Genomic DNA, 21415 nt, shown 5'->3' with positions numbered 1-21415 from the left:
CTTGTCCTATTTCCCACCCCCACTCTCAGCTCAGATCTGTAGGGATGTGTGTGATCAAGGAAATTAGCTGTGTGAGTAGTTAACAGTGTCTTAACTGAGATGATAATGGCTTGTATTTTGCTAAAAAGGGGTTAGGGCTCAAACTTGGATAATGTATGACTTTTTCAAAGGGAAAAATTCCTGTAAACTAATGTTGATTAAATTATTTTTATTACTAATCTCTTAAGTATATACAAAATAAACTAGATGCAAAATTCTTAGAAAACTAAAATTTACAAAATAAATACATAACCACAAAACCAATATAACTGAAACATTTAAAATCCTTAAAATTTTTTTTAGATTATCAGTATTGTTTAATAGTAGAAAGATTCTTATGCTTATTTTATACTTCACTTGCCCATTTGATTTGGCTCTTTTGAAGCACAATTAATATTATTTTTCTTTTTTTAATAATGACCTTGTTTTTACCGGCCCAATATTTTGTGGACAGTCACTTTCAAAGTGCACTGTTATATATAGTACTGAGAACTTTCAAATCCATGGAATGAAATGTATGGGTGTATTAATACTTACTGTTGATGAACCAGAGTAATATGCGAGCTTTGTAATAAGTGGTTTCATGATGTTTATAAGGCTGTTTGCTACGTCACATGCTTTTCAAGTTTGTCACACTTATGCTGCCATGAGCTAGAAGATAACTCACATCTGCTTTTCTTCTTACCGATTCCAAAACTTCCCTTGTCCCCCTGTATTCTGTAACATCGCTTGACCTTCACATGTCATGGACCACAATCCAAAAACACAAATGCCGATTGGGCACTGATATCTTGTGTCCTGTCTTCCTTGCCTGGCCGATGACCCATAATAAGCCTACGGTAACTGAGATACAGCAGCACAGAAACAGTGAAATTTATAAAAAAATAATTTTCATGCCTCCAACAACCCATCTGCAGATTAAAATGGAGAAAGCTAAAACCTGGCAGGTTTGAGAATTCCTCTTGAATGAGAAGTGGCTATGGATTCACAGTGAAGTCAGTGGACATAAAAACAGATTTGTACTCAAGGTCTTTTATTCAAGAAGCTGTGTATAGAAAGGGGTAAGCGTAGGCCTGGGATTGCCCTGGGTTCAAATGTTACCCTGGCCATTTATTAGCTGTAGAATCTTAGGCAGGCTATCAGAGCTTTCTTCTTTACTGTTAACCTCATTTGTAAAATGGAAATAATACCTATCTTTAGGATTGTTGTGAAGATCGCTAATAATACACGTAAAATCTTTTGCCTATAAACTTAATAAATGGTAGTTGTTGTTATTCTTTGGAATAATTAATCTCATAAGACAGATGTTTGGTAAGATGTACAAATAGATGTATTTCCACACAAACCAATTATTCCCTGCCTAGTGGAAGCAAGAGGCAAGGGTGGGGTGGAGTATCAGAATTATTTGGCAAGGTTTTGCAGCATGAAAAAGAAGAGCCCCTCCTCCTTATATCCTTTCCAAGGGACCCACCATTACCCCTGGCATTGGAACATGGCTCTCCGGTGCTGGGGCAGAAGGATGACAGATCTACTGACTGAAACATTTGAGTCTTTCTCTGGTAACTCTGATTTAAATACTTGGTACGATCTTTTAAAATCCTAATTTTATAAGTACTTATAAAGATGAACTTATGTATTTATACAAATAAATTAGCAAATTGATTTGTCTGATATTGACAGGGAGTGTTTAATCCACCTCATGTGTATGTATAAATTAGCATTGTGGCATTTGGCTTGAAAAATGTGCTTGTTTTCCTTAGATATTTATTTACCAAATTCAGGACTTTTAAAAAGTATTACTAAGAGGTGGGACAGATTGACTTATCTGATAGTTTTTTGGGGGGGGCAGCAAAGCAAGGTTTATTGAGCGACAGCAAAATGATAGCACAAAGCTCCCAAGGAGGGCGGGGACCCAAGAGGGTTGCCCTTGATAGTTTTAAGGACATTTATAAAACTATTTGTGGTGTGACCCAGTTAACTTGGCCAATACTCTTTAAGTATATTTGAAATTCCTCGAGAGTTGTCTTTTAAATTTAATAATGCTTTATGTGGTAGGATTTTATTTACATGATTTTGACCTTACAAAAATTCACATCACATTGCGGGAAACATGACTGTGTACAGTAAAAACCCTGATATTTTAGTCTGTAATGCCAATCTCTGTCATAAGTCTATGAAGAGTCTATTGTGTTAGCTACAAATCCTTATAACAATCCTAAAAGCAGAGACTTCCATTTACCCGCTGTTGGTCCTATGCCTTTAGAACATTCAAGATCATGATGAATGCTTTGCAGACCTCCTACTGGGTCATTTCTGTGTGTGAGCAAAGTAAGAGCGATTTTGGTGTTGTATATAGTGTCCTTTTCTCTTCAGGTTTAAAAGGACTTTTTGATAACATCTGTTATTTAACTCTTCTTTTTTGCCTGTGGCTTTTCGGTAATGCTGGGTCATGCACTTTGTTAGTCATTTGGCTCAAGTACCTATTAAATTATATAGCACAAAGCTATCAGTTATTGATTTAAAAATTTACATAATAAAACATAAGTAAATAGGGGAGTTTACTTCCATGGAAAACCAAATAAACTCAGTAAACAGGTCATAGACCATTAGTGTTGATTCTCTTAAACTGCTGCTTAGTAATGAGAGACCATTCTCCTTATCTCTTTTGGCTTACTAGAAATGTTTTTAAGCATATTACGTTAGTTGTTTGTGAAATAACTTCGTAATTCCCAGGGAACGTTGCTGGGTTTCTCTCAATGTACATTTATTCCTTTGTCGACATTTATTCAGCACTCATTTTGTGCAAGAAACTTCCCAGGTGTTGGGTAGACAGTGGTGAACAAAATAGACATGGTTCGTTTCCTTCATGGAACTGACAAACTAGTGGTTAATCCAGGTCTGGTGGGATTTTTTTTGCATTTATGTGACCAGTAAATATCTTGTCTCATTCTTTTTTCCCCACTGTAGGAAGAGTCAGACGAACCCAAATTCTGCACTTTCTGTTCAAGGACTCCTCCTTGGCTGTAATTTTGACCCAGGGGAAGTCAGACTAAAATGAAAATCACACCCATTCCTGAAGGGGGAAAAAAGTTTTAAAGCATCAAGTTTTAGAGTGGTGTGTGGGGAGAGTCATGCGAATTTTTTTAGTTGAATGTCGGGGTGTGTGTGTCAGTTTCCTGCCTCTGAAATACCAATTTCCCCGCAAGGTCTACGAGTTTGGCCTATGTTGGAGGGGAGTGTTACTACTGAAGAGTAGGGATGGCAGTCTGGGACCAGTTGGGTATCTCTGAGTGGCAGAAACCTGTCAATACCCAGAAGATTAAAAATGCTGCTTTAGGGACATTTGTTGGTTGACAGTTTACGATGAAAAGCTACAGGATGTCCGTGTTTAAATGGTCCATTAGGGGGCGCATGATTTAGCCTATTTTGAAACCGAATGTATTGAGCTGTTATGATATATATGTGTAATATATTTTAACATATAATTATCTAATTGTGTATAATATATGACACATGATAATGTATAATATATGCATATATATGTATCCAAATGTATAATATGTATTATGTATCTTATATAATATTAAACATACTGATTGAAGACAGTGAAAACTTAGGTCTATTCATTAGTTGTTTCTCAACATTGATCTTCAAAGCAGCATGATTCATAATGAAGATTTTATATTTGGAGTAAAATGAGGAACAACCGACCAAAAGCCATGCGGCAATTGCTTCCTAAAGCCAAATTTATTCTGAAAGTGTTTTGCCTATTTGTAATGAGACAGTGACAGCAGATGACCATTTTTTATTTTTATTTTTTTAAAGTATTCTTACTTGGCAAATTGTTGGCAAGCTTACGTGGGACATGCAGGTGCTTTGCTTTATTTTTCAGTATTCCTGCTTATTGACATCCAGATGCCTGGGAACCGCTGCTGTAGATTAAATCTAGCAAATTCTCAGTATGCAGTTGTCCATCCTGGGATATGGCTTCTTCGCGGTTTCTCATGCTAGCTCTTTGTCCATCTGTGAGATTTATGTCCAAGTGTTGATGATGCATCATTATCAAGAAGCGTTTGCTTCCTTGCCACAGCCTTAAGTTGGCTTTTGATCCTTCTCCAGCAGAAATGGAAATGCCTCACTTAGTGTTAAGTGCACCTTCATTGTTCCCTGTGCTGAGGTCAGGAGGCAAGCACCTAAAAAGTCTCTTCATATAAAGGCAGCTTTTTAGATGTTTTATTAGTACTGCTGTTGGTTATTTTAATTAGTAGTATGTTTTATGTGCGCCCTGAGGCTGTTCAAGCAAAGAATGTAATTCAAATAAACAAAATAATATCTGATGTTTTGGAACACCCACACCTGCCATCTGGGCCTTTACTCTTAAGGTATACTTACTTAGGTTGGTAGGGAAGCTAGGAAGAGAAAAAGGAGATGATTATGTAGCATTATGAAAGGTTTTAAATGTAAATTCTTGGAAAGCTTGATAACCAAGTTTTTAGCTTGGTAATGCCATTTTCTTCATAAGCAGTGGTTCCTTTTTTAAGATAAAATACTGAGTTTTCACAAGAAGACCTATCTTTTCCATTGTTTTGCATGTTGCTCACGTTTTTTACCTGCCTTTCTAACCGTTTTCGGGGTCCTGTGAGTACCTGAGAGATAATTTGACTGTAAAATAGTGGATGACGCTTTCACAATGCAAGAAAGTTTGCTAGGGTAATTTCTTCAGTTTTTTTTTTTTTTTTAAACTTGGATATAAAGTAAAGGGGCCACCTCTCCAAGTTTTTACAATGAAATCGTAAACTAGTCTCTGACTTTTTTTTTCTTTTCAACTTGGCTTTTTTTTGAGTTAACACAAATACTCTCTTTTCTGTTTGCAAACTGAAGTGAACTATATGCTTTTGACTTAATTTTGAGAGCTGAAATTGTGTTGATTTTGGATGCCTTTGCTGGATTTTCCCGCCATTCCCTCTTTCATTAGGTACAGTCCTTTTTGGAGTTTGCCAAAGATGAGGCAAAACTTGTGTAAGAGGTGCACCTGAGCTTTTACGTTTTTTTTTTTTTTTTTTCGCCTAAACACAGCACTTGTAAAATGTTTGTCATAAAGCTGGAAAAAATTATGGAGTTTTTTTCCCTCCCTTAGAGACAGAACCTCAGCCACACTAAATTAGTAAATGTTCTACCTGACTGACATTCTCTAAGAAAAAGAAATATATCCGTTTAGGCCACTAACTTATTTTTTTAAAAATATATTTAACATATATTTAAGTATTAAAATATATTTAGACATTTTATAACATTTAAAAAAAATCTGTTTTTAAAATGAGGGCTCCTGGGCGCCTGGGTGGCTCAGTTGGTTAAGCGACTGCCTTCGGCTCAGGTCATGATCCTGGAGTCCTGGGATCGAGTCCCGCATCGGGCTCCCTGCTCGGCGGGGAGTCTGCTTCTCCCTCGGACCCTCTTCCCTCTCGTGCTCTCATTCTCTCTCTCTCAAATAAATAAATAAAATCTTTAAAAAAAATAAAAATAAAATGAGGGCTCCTGCCATTTTTTGAAACTTTTTTATGCCTCAAATTAGTTTTAAATGCTCTTGTTTGTACGTAATCCAAGAGTTAAAGATGTCAGAGACTTAGGAAATGAGATCATGGTGTCTCTATTGTCTTATTCTACTCTTATCACCCCCCACCCTTCTTTTTTTCCCCAGTTACCTTGAATATAAGTACACACTACACTTTCTTTGTATAAATGGGAAACTGCTTTTTTGTGTTTTTAGGCTGCAGATTCCAACCGCTCCCACAATCTGGCTTAGAAAGTGGGTCTAATAAAATTTTAGAATATTAAGCTAAGGATACAACCCACAGCACTCTTTTTTCCCCCCAGAGATTTTATTTATTTATTTGACAGGGAGAGAGAGAGAGAGAGCACAAGCAGGGGGAGCAGCAGAGGGAGAGGGAGAAGCAGGCTCCCCACTGAGCAGGGAGCCTGATGTGGGGCTCAATCTCAGGACCCCGGGATCATGATCTGAGCTGAAGGCAGACGCTTACCCGACTGAGCCACCCAGGCGCCCCACCCCACAGCACTCTTAAAATTCCAAGACCCACATTAATTATGTCATTATAGAAAGAATGAAGCTGTAATGCTCCTGTAAATCTCACCAAAAAAACATAACAAAACAAGACACAAACCTCCTCATGTTGTTCATAGAAGCCAGTGATGACAGGTCTTTCCAAGAAGAGTCCAGCTATGAGGGTATATAAATGTAGCAACATACAAAATGTATTCTACAGATGGAAGGTGTGACTAGTATACATAGGAAACATTGAGTATAGTGTAATCTAAAAAATTTTAAGAAATATGCCAGAACTTATATATCTAAGTCAGAGCCTGTAAGCTGTGTATTCAATCTCACATTGCTGTTACTGTGCCAAGAAATTTGGAGCTCTTTGAGAATTATCTTTACTGGTTATAGCAATGTAAGAAAATTCTTGGTGTTCTTAATTTGTTGGGAAATAGCCATTAATGAATAAATTGGTTGATAATGTTGGAGTTAAGACACTGTAGTGTTGGGGGCGCCTGGGTGGCTCAGTTGGTTAAGCATGTGGCTCAGTCGGTTAAGCGTCTGCCTTCGGCTCAGGTCATGATCTCGGGGTCCTGGGATCAAGCTCTGCGTCGGGCTCCATGCTCAGAGGGGAGTCTGCTTCTCCCTTCCCCCCTGCTTGTGTTCTCTCTCTCTCAAATAAATTTTAAAAATCTTAAAAAAAGCAACTGTGGTGTTAAAAATCAGTTGTAATCATAACATAGTAAGAATGATTTTTATACCTGGTTTATACATTTATAGTAAAAATAAAAGATTTTCAGAGAAGTTATGCACAGAGGAGTTATCAGTGGAATAAGTTTTTGTGTCTTCCAAGTTGGGCCAGTCTGCCCTTGTGTTTTCCCCAGTAGTGTATCTAGTGCGTATGTGCGTGTGTGTGTGTGTGTGTGTGTGTGTGTGTGTGTGTGAGCGTGTCCTTGAATGGTCTTGACCATCCTGTTTACTGTTGCCTCATGTAATGTCAAAAAGCAGTCACTGTTGTTTGCTACATACACAGTTTAGCAGAGTTGTTCTTGCAGGCTTTGCTTCATTTCTGGGAGACAGGCTGAACCTAATGCTAAAGCTGCTTCTTCAGCTCTCCCAGTTGGATTAAAATGACCTGTGATATTGTGCTGTGTTTGCAAAGATACCATGATCTTAATTGATTTTTCTATTTTCTAGTTCATCGGGGCATTGTATCCTGATCATTTCTTTGATTCTAACTGCCTAGCAAAGTTTTCTGGGTTGCAGGTTTTCTTCCTGCAGGCCAGTGTGTATTTTTACGTATCTAGAGACTTAACAGTCCATTTGAGGTGATTAGGTACTGACTACATAGTAATCTGTGATGGGCTTGTATGTCCATTTATGAATGTGCTTGAAGCGTCCCATGATCAAGGCATGGCCACTCTTCCATGGCACTAGGGCAGCTGAGATGAAGCTGTGTCTGACCTAACTCCCATCACCAGTTGAACCAAGCAGCGACACCTGAGAAATCAAGTCTTCAATGATTTTATGCAGCCATGGTTAAAGGTGGAATGAAGTCCTTGGAAACCAGGGTCACTACGTCCCAGGTCTCTAGGAAGCTTCCAGCTCAGCAGGTAGCAGAATATAAAAGTCACCGTGATGGAAGTTCCTGTGCTCAGCCAGCATTGATTCAAGTGTATTTGCAGTGCAGATAGTTTTCTTAGGTTTCTCATTTTTTCTTGTTTTGCTTTTTCCTAAATGTTTGACTGTATACATTAGAATCCATTTCATGACAATGAGTTTCTCCTTGAGGTTTTATTTCCTTGTTATTAAAATGAAATCTAAACTGAACCCCAGGAGGGTGAGTCTTTTGGAACATCCAGGGAGAAATTTGTTTCATTTGGTAAGGTCTCAGCAATGCTCTGGACATAATAACAACTATATTAAATTTATTACCTAACACTTATCTAGAGCCTCTTTTTAAATGTTTTCATTTTCCTCCTCATCCTTCATCAAAAAAAAGGTTAGCCAAATGTCTGTCTGGACCTTTATAAGATCAGTCTGTTCAAGTTTAACTAGTTCTTAGCAAACTTAAAAACTTCGGCTCTTACCTAGCTTTTGTTTCATGGTTACCAAAAAACCCTGTTATTTCCCCCCACCCGCCCTGTGAAGCCAATGCCAGTGGCAACCTTGAAAAATCTACTGAGTGTTGATCTGCAGCAAGTGCTGACTCTTAGGTGCCTGCAAAGTAATTCTCTTGAAACTTGCTGTTTTTATCTTTTTAATATTCTCTGCCAAGTCACTTTGTAGAATTTCGCTGTTTGTCCGCAGCTGTGTTTTAAAAATATTCGTAATGTGCCCATACAGCTCACAGTAGATGCCAGAATTATCTTATCTCCATGATTTTTGGTTTCCTGTGTTCTAGAAGCAGGAAGAAATAGTCTCTTTGAAAGACAGTGGAACAGGAACACTTGACTTTTTTTTTTTTTAAACACACAAATACTGTGAATAGAACCTAACTGCGCACTTAGACCCCTTCTCTTTTGGTGTGTAATTAAGACCACACTGCCTCCTCCAGCCCCTCACTGTTGCCCCTTTCTGCTGGTGATCTCTGACCTCAGTGACCTTTCCTGGGGTCAGTCCTAGGCCCTTTTCATTGTGTTGGAGCCCAAGTGGCTCATGTGGAGTTGATTATCTCTTTGCTCATTTGGCCTTTTTGGTGCCATAACTGGAAGTCACTTCTATTTTCTTCCTCTCCTTCTGACGGTCCACAGTGAAAGGAAATGCTTCTGCAGCAGCAGGATCAGTGTGTATGCCTGGCTGACTCGATGGAGACTCGGGGGATGGGGTGGGAGGAGGGTTGTGAGGTCTGGAGGTGTCCAGTTTTAAGGAGTCGCTCTGAGTGAGGGTGCGATCGTTATGTACTCATCAAATGGGCCTTCTGAAGAGCTGTGTTTCATGTGGAGGGGTCTGAGTTCTGGTTGAGGAGAGACTGCTACACGTTCCTGATGGGGACCTGGCTGTTTGATGTCCTACAGCCCTACATTTAGAAGATTTATATGTTGCTCCCACTGCCTCCCAGCTCCTTGGCCGGTCAGGGCATGCTTGCGTCCTTGTCAGTTGCACATGACTGACTGCTTTAAGGCATTCTTTCATTTCTGAACGAAGGAGAATCACCCCTGTAGGGTAACGCGCTGACAATTAGATGGTGTCTTTGTTGCAACTGGACTCATGATGGCACTTGGCAGCTTTTCCTCACCCTCCTCCCGCCCCTACCCACTCCTCCAGTGAAATCACTGAAAGGTGTGTGGCAGTTACTATTCTCAGTTTTTTGAGGCCCCATGTGTACATGCGGATCAAAGGCTCGAGTGATCCCGGAGGAGTCAACGGTTAAGGAATGGGTCTGGTTACCCTAAGCTGGGTGTTACACACAACCGATGAATTACTGAACTGTCCATCTGAAACCAATGATGTCCTCTATGTTGGCTAATTGAATTTAAATTAAAAAAAAAAAAAGACGGTGATGCGTATGAAACTCAGTGACATTTTGAAACTCATATTTAGGAAATCTGAGGGTTCCTCCCTAGTTCATCCCCCTTTTCTTTTTCTTTTAAAAGTTTTTATTAATGGTATTGGTCACGTGGATTATTTCAAAAGAGGCGTTGCTACGCCTTCCAATGCGGTGGATTTTTTTTTTTTTTTTTGGATTCTCCCCTCCTGAAAAGGGAGCAACAGTTTCATCTGTTACTGTCCCCTCAAATCTCTGAGGCGCTTCAGGCTTCTTTCTGCTTGCCTCCTCTGTCTTCGAGTTCCACTTATGGCCAACTCAGCTCATTTTCTCTGCGCCTTAAGGGACATGCTCTGCATTCCCTGCTGCCATCAGAACAGCGATAACAAGCCATGGAAAGCCCCCCTGCCTCTCATGTATTTCCTGTACTTCGTGTACGTCCCACACTCACTTGTCCAAGTAGAAATCTGGACAGCAGCCTTGTTCCTTTATTTAAGGTCAGAGCAGTGGGGAAACAGAAGTGGATGGTGATATATTCCAAAGACGTCTAAGAGATTGTTTCTTTCCCAGTCCAGATCATTCACTATCCAAGTCCTATCAGTGCCTCCTTTTAATAACACCTGGTAAATATGTCCATGTCTTTAAAATTTTTTTTTAATCTTTTAAGTCTGTCCCCTACTATTTCTCTAGTACAGGCCCCCATCTTCCTTCCCCAGGGCCTCCTAACCTCCATTCCTCTCCTCAGCCATACTCCACATGGCAGCATAAATGATTTTTTCAAAGGCACAAGTCAGATCTTGTCCCTTGCCTGCTTAAAAGCCATTAATACTCCCCTCTCAGGATAAAAGCCAAATACCCTGACCTGATTTATATTGTTCTGTGTGCTGTAGCTTCTACTCCCCTATGCCGCCTTACCCCCCTCCTCTTATTTTCCTCCTCCTACTCGGCTCTGCAGCCATACTTCCTTTCTCCTTCTAATTCTGTGCACATGTAGTTCCTTCTCTTTGGAGCACCATCTCCCCTTGCTGTTTCTCCCTCCCTTCCTCCCTCCTGACCCCCAGACTCATCCATTCAGATTCCCCTGATCCTTGTTTCCATGAGAAGTCTCCTTCAGCCTTCTAAGTCCAGGTGAAGTGAGCCTTCTGTTTCCTGTAGCACTTCTGCTTTATTCTGTGGCTCACCCATCCCCCCTCCCTTAACTACTTTAATTCTTGATAGCCTTTATTTCCTAAAAGCGTTGCCTCTTAGTGAAAACCATTTCCATTGATTTTGATGGGGAAAAGTCATGATGTATTCCATCCTGATCCAATAGCCACAGTCTTTACAGAGAGAAAAACAAGTAAACTGAGCAATAAAAACAAATTTGTAAACAAGCAAACAAACAAGTTGTATAGGTGATAAACAGCATTTTGAAAGTAAATACAGAATGTTCTTAAATACAGTGCAGTGGAGTTACTGTGCTCAACCAAGGAAGAGAACACGTGAGGCTGGTGGCTGGTGAAGGAGGGCCGTGGGGAAGTCCTCCTCCCAAGATGGTAGAGAGGCAGGAAAATCGACGTTCAGACAGCAGGTCCTTTTAAGGAGTGATCTGCATTCACGTGGAACTGAATCACAGAGTTGCAGCACAGAAAAACACCTGATGGCAAAATCAGGTCAAACAGGGGAGTGCTCCCCAACTCATAGAAATGGTGCACACAGAGCAGAGAGTTTAGCAGAAAATGCTCCCCTTCCTCCCACTCACTTGGCATCTCTGCACAGAGCACAATGTTCACGCAAATACAGCAGGCCATTCCAATTCTCCTAGATGAGACTTTCTGACTAAAAACCATGGGGTTGTGGAAACCGGTGGGTGTATCTTTGCCCGAAGCTGTAATATCAAAGTACTGCGTTTTCGTTTCTGATTGGAAAAGTTGTGGTGCCAAATAAAGAGAAGCCGTCCAAAAAGTGGAATGACTGCAGGGGCCCTTGTGGCAAAAAGACTAGTCATTCTGTTAGGTGAGTGTGTGCTTGGGTGGCTTTGCTAGTTGTCACTTCCCTCACCTGAGCACGAGCCACAGGGAGGCAGACATCCTGTCTGTGGCTGAGTTCCCAGCAGAGCCTGATGCATACAAGATAGCTTCCTCTGAATATATTTCACGCTCCTGTTGGGGTTGATGACACTTTATTCCAAAGCTAATCATGTTCACGCCCTCTTTTCTCAATTAGACTGCAGTATCGTTTAGTTCAGGAATTATGCCTACCTCATCTTCCTTAATCTCCGTACCCCTTCATGGGTTCTTGCCCAAAGTAGATGCCCTGTGTATGGAATTAATGGACTGAGTATTTTCTAGAAAAAGTAGGGTTCTTTGAGAAGTCCATGCAGGAAACAATTTAGCTTCTTAGCTAAATTATTCAAATATTCAGAATGAAGAAAACTTTTAGAGATTTATAATTCGATGTGATTAAAGTCAAGGTAGCTCAATGAGTTAAAAAAAAAAAAAGCGTATGTTTGACTTCCCTCATTGAAATTGTGCTGAATTAATCTTGAGAGCACTTATTCAAAAATTTTTAAGTAGACATGTTCTATTTTTTCTTTTGTTTAGTTACTGCAGAAGACTCATTTTTTATTTTTTATTTTATTTTTCTTAAGATTTTATTTATTTGAGAGAGAGAGAATGAGAGCCAGAGAACACGAGAGGGAAGAGGGCCAGAGGGAGAAGCAGACTCCCTGCTGAGCAGGGAGCCCGATGCGGGACTCGATCCCGGGACTTCAGGATCATGACCTGAGCCGAAGGCAGTCGCTTAACCAACTGAGCCACCCAGGTGCCCAGAAGACTCATTTTTTAAATCAACAGGAGAAGTAGCATGTTATGGAATAGATTATTTGAAAATAAAGGCCAACCTTTTGTTTTTAAAGAAGGAAATTACTGTGTGTCATGCAGAATAAGATGGTTTTAAAAAAGGAAACTTTGAAGAATTTTCTGTTTTGAAGACCTACATGGATCCCAAGCGGAGTTTTTGTTCACAGATTAATCACAGTTATTCCCTAAACCTGAAAGAAAACTATAAGAAAGTTTGATATAAGAGTCTAGGGAGGAGGGTAATTCAGAGAGACAGCTTTGATCATCCTTAGGAAAGCAAATGCATTGCTTCAAAAACAAAGGAATCAAATCTAGAAATTCAGGAAAGACTTTTCCCAAAGGATTATTCTGGCAGCATGTTGAAAAGAGGTTATAAAAGCATCAAGTTCACAACCTGAACAATAAGTTAAGTAAATGTTAGGGAAGTATTTCCTTTCTTATTCTAAGACTAGGCATACCTTTAGCTTGCTTTTGCCAACAGAAACGCTGCTAAGCCTGTGCTGGCATAAAAGTACGGTATGTTATATAAGACAAATTGCCTTCTACGTAGATGTGAGGGAGAGCTTAAAGGAAGCCCTGTAACTTGGGACATATACCAGTCATCTTTAGGGACATTAGGCTAGCATTCAGGGAGCAGCACTCATCCAGTGCAAAAGTGGGGAGCCCTCCAGGGATTTTTATAGCGTGGAGGAAAGAGTTGTCCCCTGATTTGTAGCTTTAATAGGGTACTACGCTTAGCCGTTCTGTTTTGTTTTTGGGTTTTTGTACCCTATAGTCTTTTCCCTGGAGAGATGGTACTATCAGGTGCTTTCTTGGGACCATCTTCTCACTTAAATCAGCCACGCAGAACTGCAGTGAAAATAATAGAATTGTGTTGGCCATTAACTTCCTCTGAAGATAGGAAGCAGGTAGAAGAACTTCCTCATGGTCCTGTTAATTTCTTATGAGACCAGTGATTTGGGTAAGCCTCAAGAGTTCTGATTTTCACACTGGGAATTGATCACGTCTTTGCTCAAGTCCAGTAGTAAGGCAAGAACAAACCCAATTTAAAATCCAGTGCCTAGAGTTATTTTATTACCTCTAGTAGTTTAGGGAAGTAGAGGTGTTTAAATGTGTTATGGACAAGGGGCACCTGGGTGGCTCAGTTGGTTAAGCGCCTGCCTTTGGCTCAGGTCATGATCCCAGGGTCCTGGGATTAAGCCCCACATCAGGCTCCCTGCTCAGCAAGAAAAGCAGTAGGGAAGGGAGAATAAAGTTTTGGAAGTGAATGGTAATTTACTATTTTGAATGCCAGCAAATATTGCCGAAAAGTGTCTGTCAGCAGTTTTCGCATACAAATTTATTTTTAGAGAAATGCATGTTATAAATTAAAATCACCCAGTATAACAACAGTGACTCTGCATCCTACTTTACAATAAATTTTGGGTGAAAAGCAGGGATTTTTATGTCCCTGGTGTTTTTTGTAATTGAAAGTTTAGAGATTAACAAGGGTTGATAAATGTGGTCCACAGTGTCCATTCCTTTTACCTTTTTTTGTAGTTCCTTTTTTAAAAAAATCTTTATTTATTTGAGAGAGAGAGTGTGTGTGTGGTGGGCAGGGGAGGGAAGGAGCAGAGGGAGAGAGAGAGAGAATCTCAAGTAGGGCTCCGTGCTGAGGAGGACCGGGAGATCGGGACCTGAGCCAAAACCAAGATCAGATGCTTAACCTACTGAGCCACTCAGATGGGCTCCCTTTGTTGTAGTTACTGTTATGTAAATTTAGAAGATTGTTTTTAAAAGTCCCTAATAGATTAAACAGTGAATGTTGCTCTGTGCCTTATCAAATATTTTAATTAATTGCTCACATTCCTGTGTGACATCCATGCTTTGCTCACCACAGGGTAAGGATGCAAACCATACTTTGGTGACTGCGTGTCTGCCCTCCACTATGCTGATGGTGACTTTTGGGCATAGGGTTGTACATTATTGCCTTTTTTGGGGGGAAAACTACTTGACAGTATATATGTTAAGAGTATTAAAAATGTTTGTACTGGGGCTCCTGGGTGGCTCAGTCGGTTAAGCGTCTAACTCTTGGTTTTGACTCAGGTTGTAATCCCAGGGTCCTGGGATCAAACCCCATGTTGGGCTCCGTGCTCAGCAGGGAGTCTGCTTCTCTCTCTCTCTTTCTCCCTCTAAAATAAACAAATAAGATATTTTAAAAAGTTTGTGCTCTTGGCTCAGTAATTCTACTTTAAAAAAATCTATCCTAAAGACGTAAGTAGAAAGAGTGGTTAAAGATTTATGGACAAAGATATTCATAACAGCATTATCTGTAATAGCAAGACAAATATACATGGCTACACACCCATATAAAAAATGTAGCCTAATTACCCAAAAGGAAGTGGCTAAGTAAATTAAAGTACATCTATTCAATAAAATATCTATAGCTGTTATAGATTGTGTTTATGAATTATTTAATGAGCAAAAATCATTAGAGAAAAGATGAATAAAGCAGGATTTAAAACTATATTGCATATATGTTATAGTCTTAGTTATGTACATATACACATATGAAAAGGATTAGAAGGAAATGCATCAAAATATTGATGTGTTATCTTTAGGTGGTAGAATTCTGTTTACTTGCTTTTGTTCTGTGCTAAATGTGTAGGGGTTTTTTTTTTCAGTGAATATTTGTGGAAACTTCGTTAAGAGTTTTCTACTTGTAAAAGTAACATTGTAGAATATGTGAAGAAAACTTGAGCATTTTTTTAAAAATATTATCTGGGGGCGCCTGGGTGGCTCAGTTGGTTAAGCGACTGCCTTTGGCTCAGGTCATGATCCTGGAGTCCCGGGATCGAGTCCCGCATCGGGCTCCCTGCTCGGCAAGGAGTCTGCTTCTCCCTCTCACCCTCCCTCTTCTCATGCTCTCTCTCTCTCAAATAAATAAATAAAATCTTTTAAAAAATTATAAAATAAAATATCATCTGGTATGATAACCATATTGGGTGCTTTATTTTATTTTATTTATTTTTAAGCATTTTATTTATTTATTTGATAGAGAGAGACACAGCAAGAGAGGGAACACTAGCAGGGGGAGTGGGAGAGGGAGAAGCAGGCTTCCCACTGAGCGGGGAGTCCGATGCGGGACCCGATCCCAGGACCCTGGGACCATGACCTGAGCCGAAGGCAGACGCTTAACGACCGAGCCACCCAGGCACCCTATTTTATTTTTTTAAAGAATTTTTTATTTATTCATTTGAGATAGAGCAGGAGCAGTGGGGAGAGGCAGAGGGAGAGGGAGAAGCAGGCTTCCTGCCGAGCAGGGATCCTGATGTGGGGCTCGATCCCAGGACCCTGGGATCATGACCTGAGCCGAAGGCAGATGCTTAACCATCTGAGCCACCCAGGCGCCCCACATTAGGTGCTTAAAAAAAAAAAAGATTTATTTGTCAGAGAGAGAGAGAGCACAAGCAGGGGGAGTGGGAGAGGGAGAAGCAGGCTTCCAGCCGAGCAGGGAGCCTGACGTGGGACTCGATCCCAGGACCCTGGGATCATGACCTGAGCCAAAGGCGGATGCTCAACTGCCTGAGCCACCCAGGTGTCCCTAAAAAAATTTTTAAATGAGAAAAACACTGAAGTTTAAAACATGACATTGTGATTTAAATCATTTGTTTCTTCCATCTGATATGATTTAGATCAGAATTGTTTTTAATTTTTGCATAAAAATATTTGGATGATATATGTGCTAGAACAGAGGTCAGACAGCCTTTGGCAGTTATGATCCTATTGTGGACCTTTTCTCTGCTGCCCACTGTTTCCAGATCAGAAGAGGGGATAAGAGGAGGATGGGTTAGCAATTTCTATGCAGAGGAAATTAAGGCTGTTGTCTCCCTTGCCAAGGTAAATTTCTGTAGGTAAGAAAAGTAAAATACATGTTAAGGCTACTGGCCTGTTTCTAAGAGGAGAGCAGGAGCCCCGTTCAGTTGCGGTAAACTTGGCCAAACAAACAAAATTGTCCATTTGCTAAAGTAATGCAGGGAAAATACATAAATATTTACATTATATGTAAATATAAATATAGTTGTTGTTTTCCAATAACTTCTTAGTTCAATAACAGTAACGCTAATATTAAGAGTTTACTTTTTTTTTGGACAAAGATAGTAAGCGACATAGCGTTAAACAGTTTTCCAGCAGTGCTAATGGCTGTATTCTGCTTTATACGTCATCTCGCTTTCCTTATGGTCAGCAGTGTTTATTTGTGAGATCGGACCTAGGTTACAGATATTGGTGGCTGTCAAATGTAATTTCAAGCTACCTGACTCCTAATGCAATAGAATCCAGGTCCTTGTTCTTGTCATCATAGTTCTCTAACAAACGCAGCAAGCTTTCCTTGGGTAAGTATAAACGAAGTCAACAAATATTTACGTTACGGTCGTAAGTTCTTCCCAGCCTCCAAAATCAACTGTCAGCCTGCTGCAAGGAACCTAAGAGAAAGATAGAATTCATAAAGGATGGTCCTGTGGGATCATTTAGGTAGCAATCATGAGCTGTGAAGTTTTCAAGGACAGCTGTAAAGTAACTCGGCGGATCATGTGCTAGGGTTAAAGTTGACTCTGGTATTTGTTTCACTGCTTTTTAATAAATAAATAGCTGAGGAAAGATTTGGCAAAAGGAAGAACGTCCCTCGTCCTCATTCTCCAGGACAGCGGCTCCTGTTAACAAGTTATTTGGATGTTTACTTTGCCTTGACTGCTTACCAGGGATGTGTCAGTCCTTGCCCTTGAACCAAGTGAGAATTCAAATAAACCAAAAAACGTTTTCACATAGCTGGCCTCTTCTGCCAGTGAGTGGTACCAAAATATCCTCTCCCACTTTTTAAAAGAGGTCAGCAAGAAAATACTTAAAAGGCAGTCCATGATCTGATGATCTGTGATCTAGATAAACTTGAGTTGGCAACTCAGATTTTGGAGTGCATGGCATAGAGAAGGGAACAGATACAGGGAGACATTCTTTGAATTAATTAGAAGCCATATTTAAGGTGCCTTGCTTTGTATTTCTACCCAGTTTTATCACTGGTTAGAATTAACCTTTGCATAAGTGAATATACACATAAAATTCCCATTTCTAAAATGTCATTCATCTAGCTCTTTCGTTACATTTTGTCGTATTCCGTAGTCGTAGGAATTCTGTGGCCAACGCTGGCCAAGTAGGAATTTGGGGGAGAATTTGCAGACATAATAACCACTCTTTGGATCCCTAGCCTAGCAGGGTGCCTGGCATATAGTAGGCACTTATTATGTTCTTGCTGATTTTAAAAATCATGTGTATGAGTGAATAAATGAATGAAGGAATACAAAATATAGCTAGAATATGCCAAATTCATGTGAGATGACAGGTCTCATTAAATACTACTCTTTAAGGTACTTCTGGAAATTATATTATTAAGGTATTCCTTTCATTTTGAAAAATGTCTCTTCAGTGCCTGTTTTCGGCTAGGTATTAGAATTTCCCACGTTAAATATGAGATTGTTCTTGCCTTCAAGGAGGACATAGTTATGTAACCAGATCATTGCAGAACAGAGTGATGAGTGCAGTGGTAGATGTGTGTCCCGGGGTGGAGGAAGCATAGAGGAGGAATGAACCATATCTGGAGGATGGCATGGACAGTGTTAATTGTAGTAATTTTATTTATCATGTTTGTCGTCCATTCCCACTAGAATAGAAGGGGTATGTTTTTGCCTGTGTCACTTACATTCCTATTTATATATTTTTAAATTGTTCTCTCCTCAGCTTCTTGAATGGTACCTGGCATGTAATAAGCTTTCCATAAGCATTTGTCGCATGAATGAATGATTTTTGATAGATAATGCAAAATCCCTCCAAAAAGAATTTACCGATTATATTTCCACCAACAGTAGACGATCGCAATTTCTACCCACATCCTTTACCAGTGCTGGGTTTTGTGAAACTTTTTTTAAGCTTTAGCTAAATGTGCTAGGCTGTCTCTACATTAAAGAAACACAAAAAGGATCCTTCCCTTGACTGCTGTGTGTCTCCAGCAATTCTCCCTATTTTTCCACTGCCCTTTTGTAGCAAAGCCCTAGAAGGGATTTTCTGTGCTTTCTTCATTTCCTCCCTTCCCATTCTGTCCTGAACCTACCATCAGGTGCTAGTCCCTGCTCCATCGAAACCACTCTTGTCAGTATCACCTGTGCTTTATCGCGCCTTCACGATGCTATCTCGCCTTACTCTGTTTCTCAGCAGTGTTTGCAATAGTTGCTCACGCTTTCCTTCTAGAAATGTTTTTTTCTGTTTTTCTCCCTGGACACAACATTCTCCTGGATTTCTTCCTATTTCATTGGCTACTTATTCTTTGTCTCCCTCACTGCTTCCTTCTCTGTTTGGTCTCTAGAGGTTGATGTATCCCAAGGCTCCTGCCTGGTCTCTCCTTTCCTCTGTCATACTTTCCTTAGAGCTCATCTAGTGTTGGGGCTTTAATAGGTCTGACGTCTGTACTTCTGACATCTATATTTCCAGCTCTGGCTTCTCCACACAGCTCCAGATCCTTATATGCAGCTGTTGACTTGACAATAGTACTGGGATGCCTCATGGGTATCTCAGACTTACCTTCCCAAAACGGAACGGCTGACTAAACCCTTCAATCCATCTCCCCCTTGCTGGTCTTCTCCATTTCAGTAAACAGAGTTATTATGGATTCTGTTACACCAAAAACTAAGAGTTATCCTTGACACATCTTTTGATCATACTCTAGCCAAGTCTTCAGCAAATTCTGTTGGTTCTACCTTTAGAATATATTCTGAGTCCAGTTACTATTTACCACCTCCACAGTTGACTCACTGGTCTGACCCTTCATGTGCTCATCTCTCTCCTGAGTGATTACATTACCTCCTACTTGGTCTCCCTCTTCCCTTCCTGCCACCGGTCCGTCTAGTCTCACTACAGTGGTCTTTGGGTCTACAAAAAGCACTGAAATAGTGTCTGACACATAACTAAGCACTATGTAAATGTTACTATTTTGTTGTTTTGGTTACTGTTTCTATTTTAGGGCGGTAAAGGGGGGGTGCATTTTGGTGGTGTTGAGTTTCAGATGCTTGTAAAATGTACAAACAAAGGCACTAAAGGCAGTTGAATCAAGTATTCATGTAAAGTGATTGATTCTGTATAATAGGAGGACTGCCTTGGAAGGATGAGCAAAACTTCCAACATTAACTTAGTGTCTCGAGATTAGTTTATGAATTGGGGAGATATGGATCATCAAGTACCTTGTGTTTGCCGCACTCTTAACAGAGATTTCAAAATAGATGGTAGCCATTGTGTTCACAACTGGGACAATTGAGATACGAGATCTCAGCTGTTTTGGGGGTTTAGATGATCTTTCTTTCTTTTTCTGGACGTCTTTTAGTGAGACAAAGCCCGGAAGTCTGTCCTGCCTGCTTCTGTAATCTGGCGCTATGCATCCAGCTCCTTGGCCCTTACAGACACTGCTGTATGTTGTTACTCTTACGATTCTGTGGCCTTCTGTGAATTCAGGTAAGAGTTGAAGAATGGTTGTGGTTTTGTTTTTTTTAAGTTTAAAATTTTAATTCCAGTAACATACAGTGCTATATTAATTTCAGGAGTATAATGCAGCGAGTCAGCCATTCTATACATGACTCCATGCTTGGCACCATAAGTGTGCTCTTTAATCCTCAAGAATGGTCATGTCTATACTCAAGCTTTCCTCTTCTTAATCCTATAAAAAAAAAAAAAAAAAAAAACTTCAGCTTTAAATCCTTACTGATAGTCATGGTTTCCAAAGACATTTCTAAGATTTGTTTGACCCAGCTGAATGATTTAAAAACTGACTCATTCAGCAATTTCAGGATTTCTTGGTAGTGCTTTTGGGCATTGGCAGGCCTTCCTAGCATTGTCCTTATAATTTATTCCTCTTGTTGCCTTAAAAACAAATATTGTCCTATCATGTTCTTTTCAATAAGAGGATATGTTACAAAAGTCTGAATTTGGAAATTATAACAGGAATAAGATGCTGACTCCATACCACTGAAGAAATTTTAGAATCAGCATGTATTAGTACTCAGCTTGGAGAGAACTTGGTTCAAATCCCAGATCTGCCACTTTCTCACATGACCTTGTCTAAGTTTTTCTCTACCTCTGTTACTGACAAGCTTAAAAGCATTGATTGTCAGCTGCATATATAAGCCCGCACCCCGTGCATAGCCCACGTGTGTTTCTTTAATTTTAGATTCGTGTACAGATTCCTATAGAAGTAATATAGAAATACAAGTGATGTTTATTCATTAAGTAATATTTGTTATTTCTGTTAAGAATACTGTATAACTTTTTGTAAGCCAAAAAGCTGATCAGCTGGTTTTATTTCTGTTTTTGTTTTGCTGAACAACCACCTCAGGTTTTAGTCAAGAGAGGCACGTCCCTCATATTTCTGACGAAATATCCTGTGAAAGTAGGGTTAGCGATCTATTGAATTTTTTTTCTTTGAAGTAGTTTATTCCCCCAGATTAACAGTATTCTTGTCCCCCCCCACCCTTTTGGGTGGAGGAGGGTGATCTGTTTTGATCCGTTAGTGCGAGAACCCACCCTGCCCCCCAAGTTGCTGAGGAAATGATGTCACAAATGAAACTAAACACCAAATAAAATTTTAAAATTGACACTCTACGTAGCCTTACATCCAAAAAAGGATAGACTTTGTATTTCAGCATGACTGAACATTGTTTTATATTAAAGGGAAGTAGTAAGACTGTAGCCATTATTTATAGAATAACTTAGTCTTAAATTCTTGGTGATTTATGAGAGAATTCTTTTTATTTTGCAAGTTGTCTTCACTTTTCCAGATTCTTAACTTGCATTTCTTAGAAGGTACTTCATGAAAAGAGCCATTTGCCATTTCTCACTTACAGAATTCGTAGGTTGTCTGATTTATATCAGAAGGTTTCTCATCTCTTCTACCCTAATCATTAAGTCCTAGGTTAACGTATTGCC

At 39.8% G+C, this 21415-nt stretch overlaps 1 protein-coding gene across 13 annotated transcripts in view; it reads left to right on the top strand.

The window, feature by feature from the left end:
• The window catches only part of CDON (cell adhesion associated, oncogene regulated), a 97789-nt gene that overhangs the window by 15147 nt on the left and 61227 nt on the right, over nt 1-21415 (top strand). For 4 of the 13 annotated variants that reach the window (XM_073903946.1, XM_073903942.1, XM_073903945.1 and 1 more), the window contains exon 2: nt 19821-19948. In XM_073903946.1, coding sequence (XP_073760047.1) covers nt 19870-19948 — 79 coding nt within the window. In that variant the 5' untranslated portion in view covers nt 19821-19869. Of the gene's footprint in view, nt 1-1391; nt 1621-19820; nt 19949-21415 lie in introns of those variants that run through there. The other 9 variants (XR_012381550.1, XR_012381549.1, XR_012381551.1 and 6 more) reach the window with 5 other exon arrangements.

Source organism: Callorhinus ursinus, unplaced genomic scaffold, assembly GCF_003265705.2.
Source record: "Callorhinus ursinus isolate GAN/ISIS: 27379988/994484 unplaced genomic scaffold, GSC_fseal_2.0 scaffold19, whole genome shotgun sequence".
In the NCBI taxonomy this organism is placed as follows: Eukaryota; Metazoa; Chordata; class Mammalia; order Carnivora; family Otariidae; genus Callorhinus; species Callorhinus ursinus.
The sequence above is the reverse complement of the archived record's forward strand: the minus strand, read 5'-3'. Positions and strand labels throughout refer to the sequence as shown.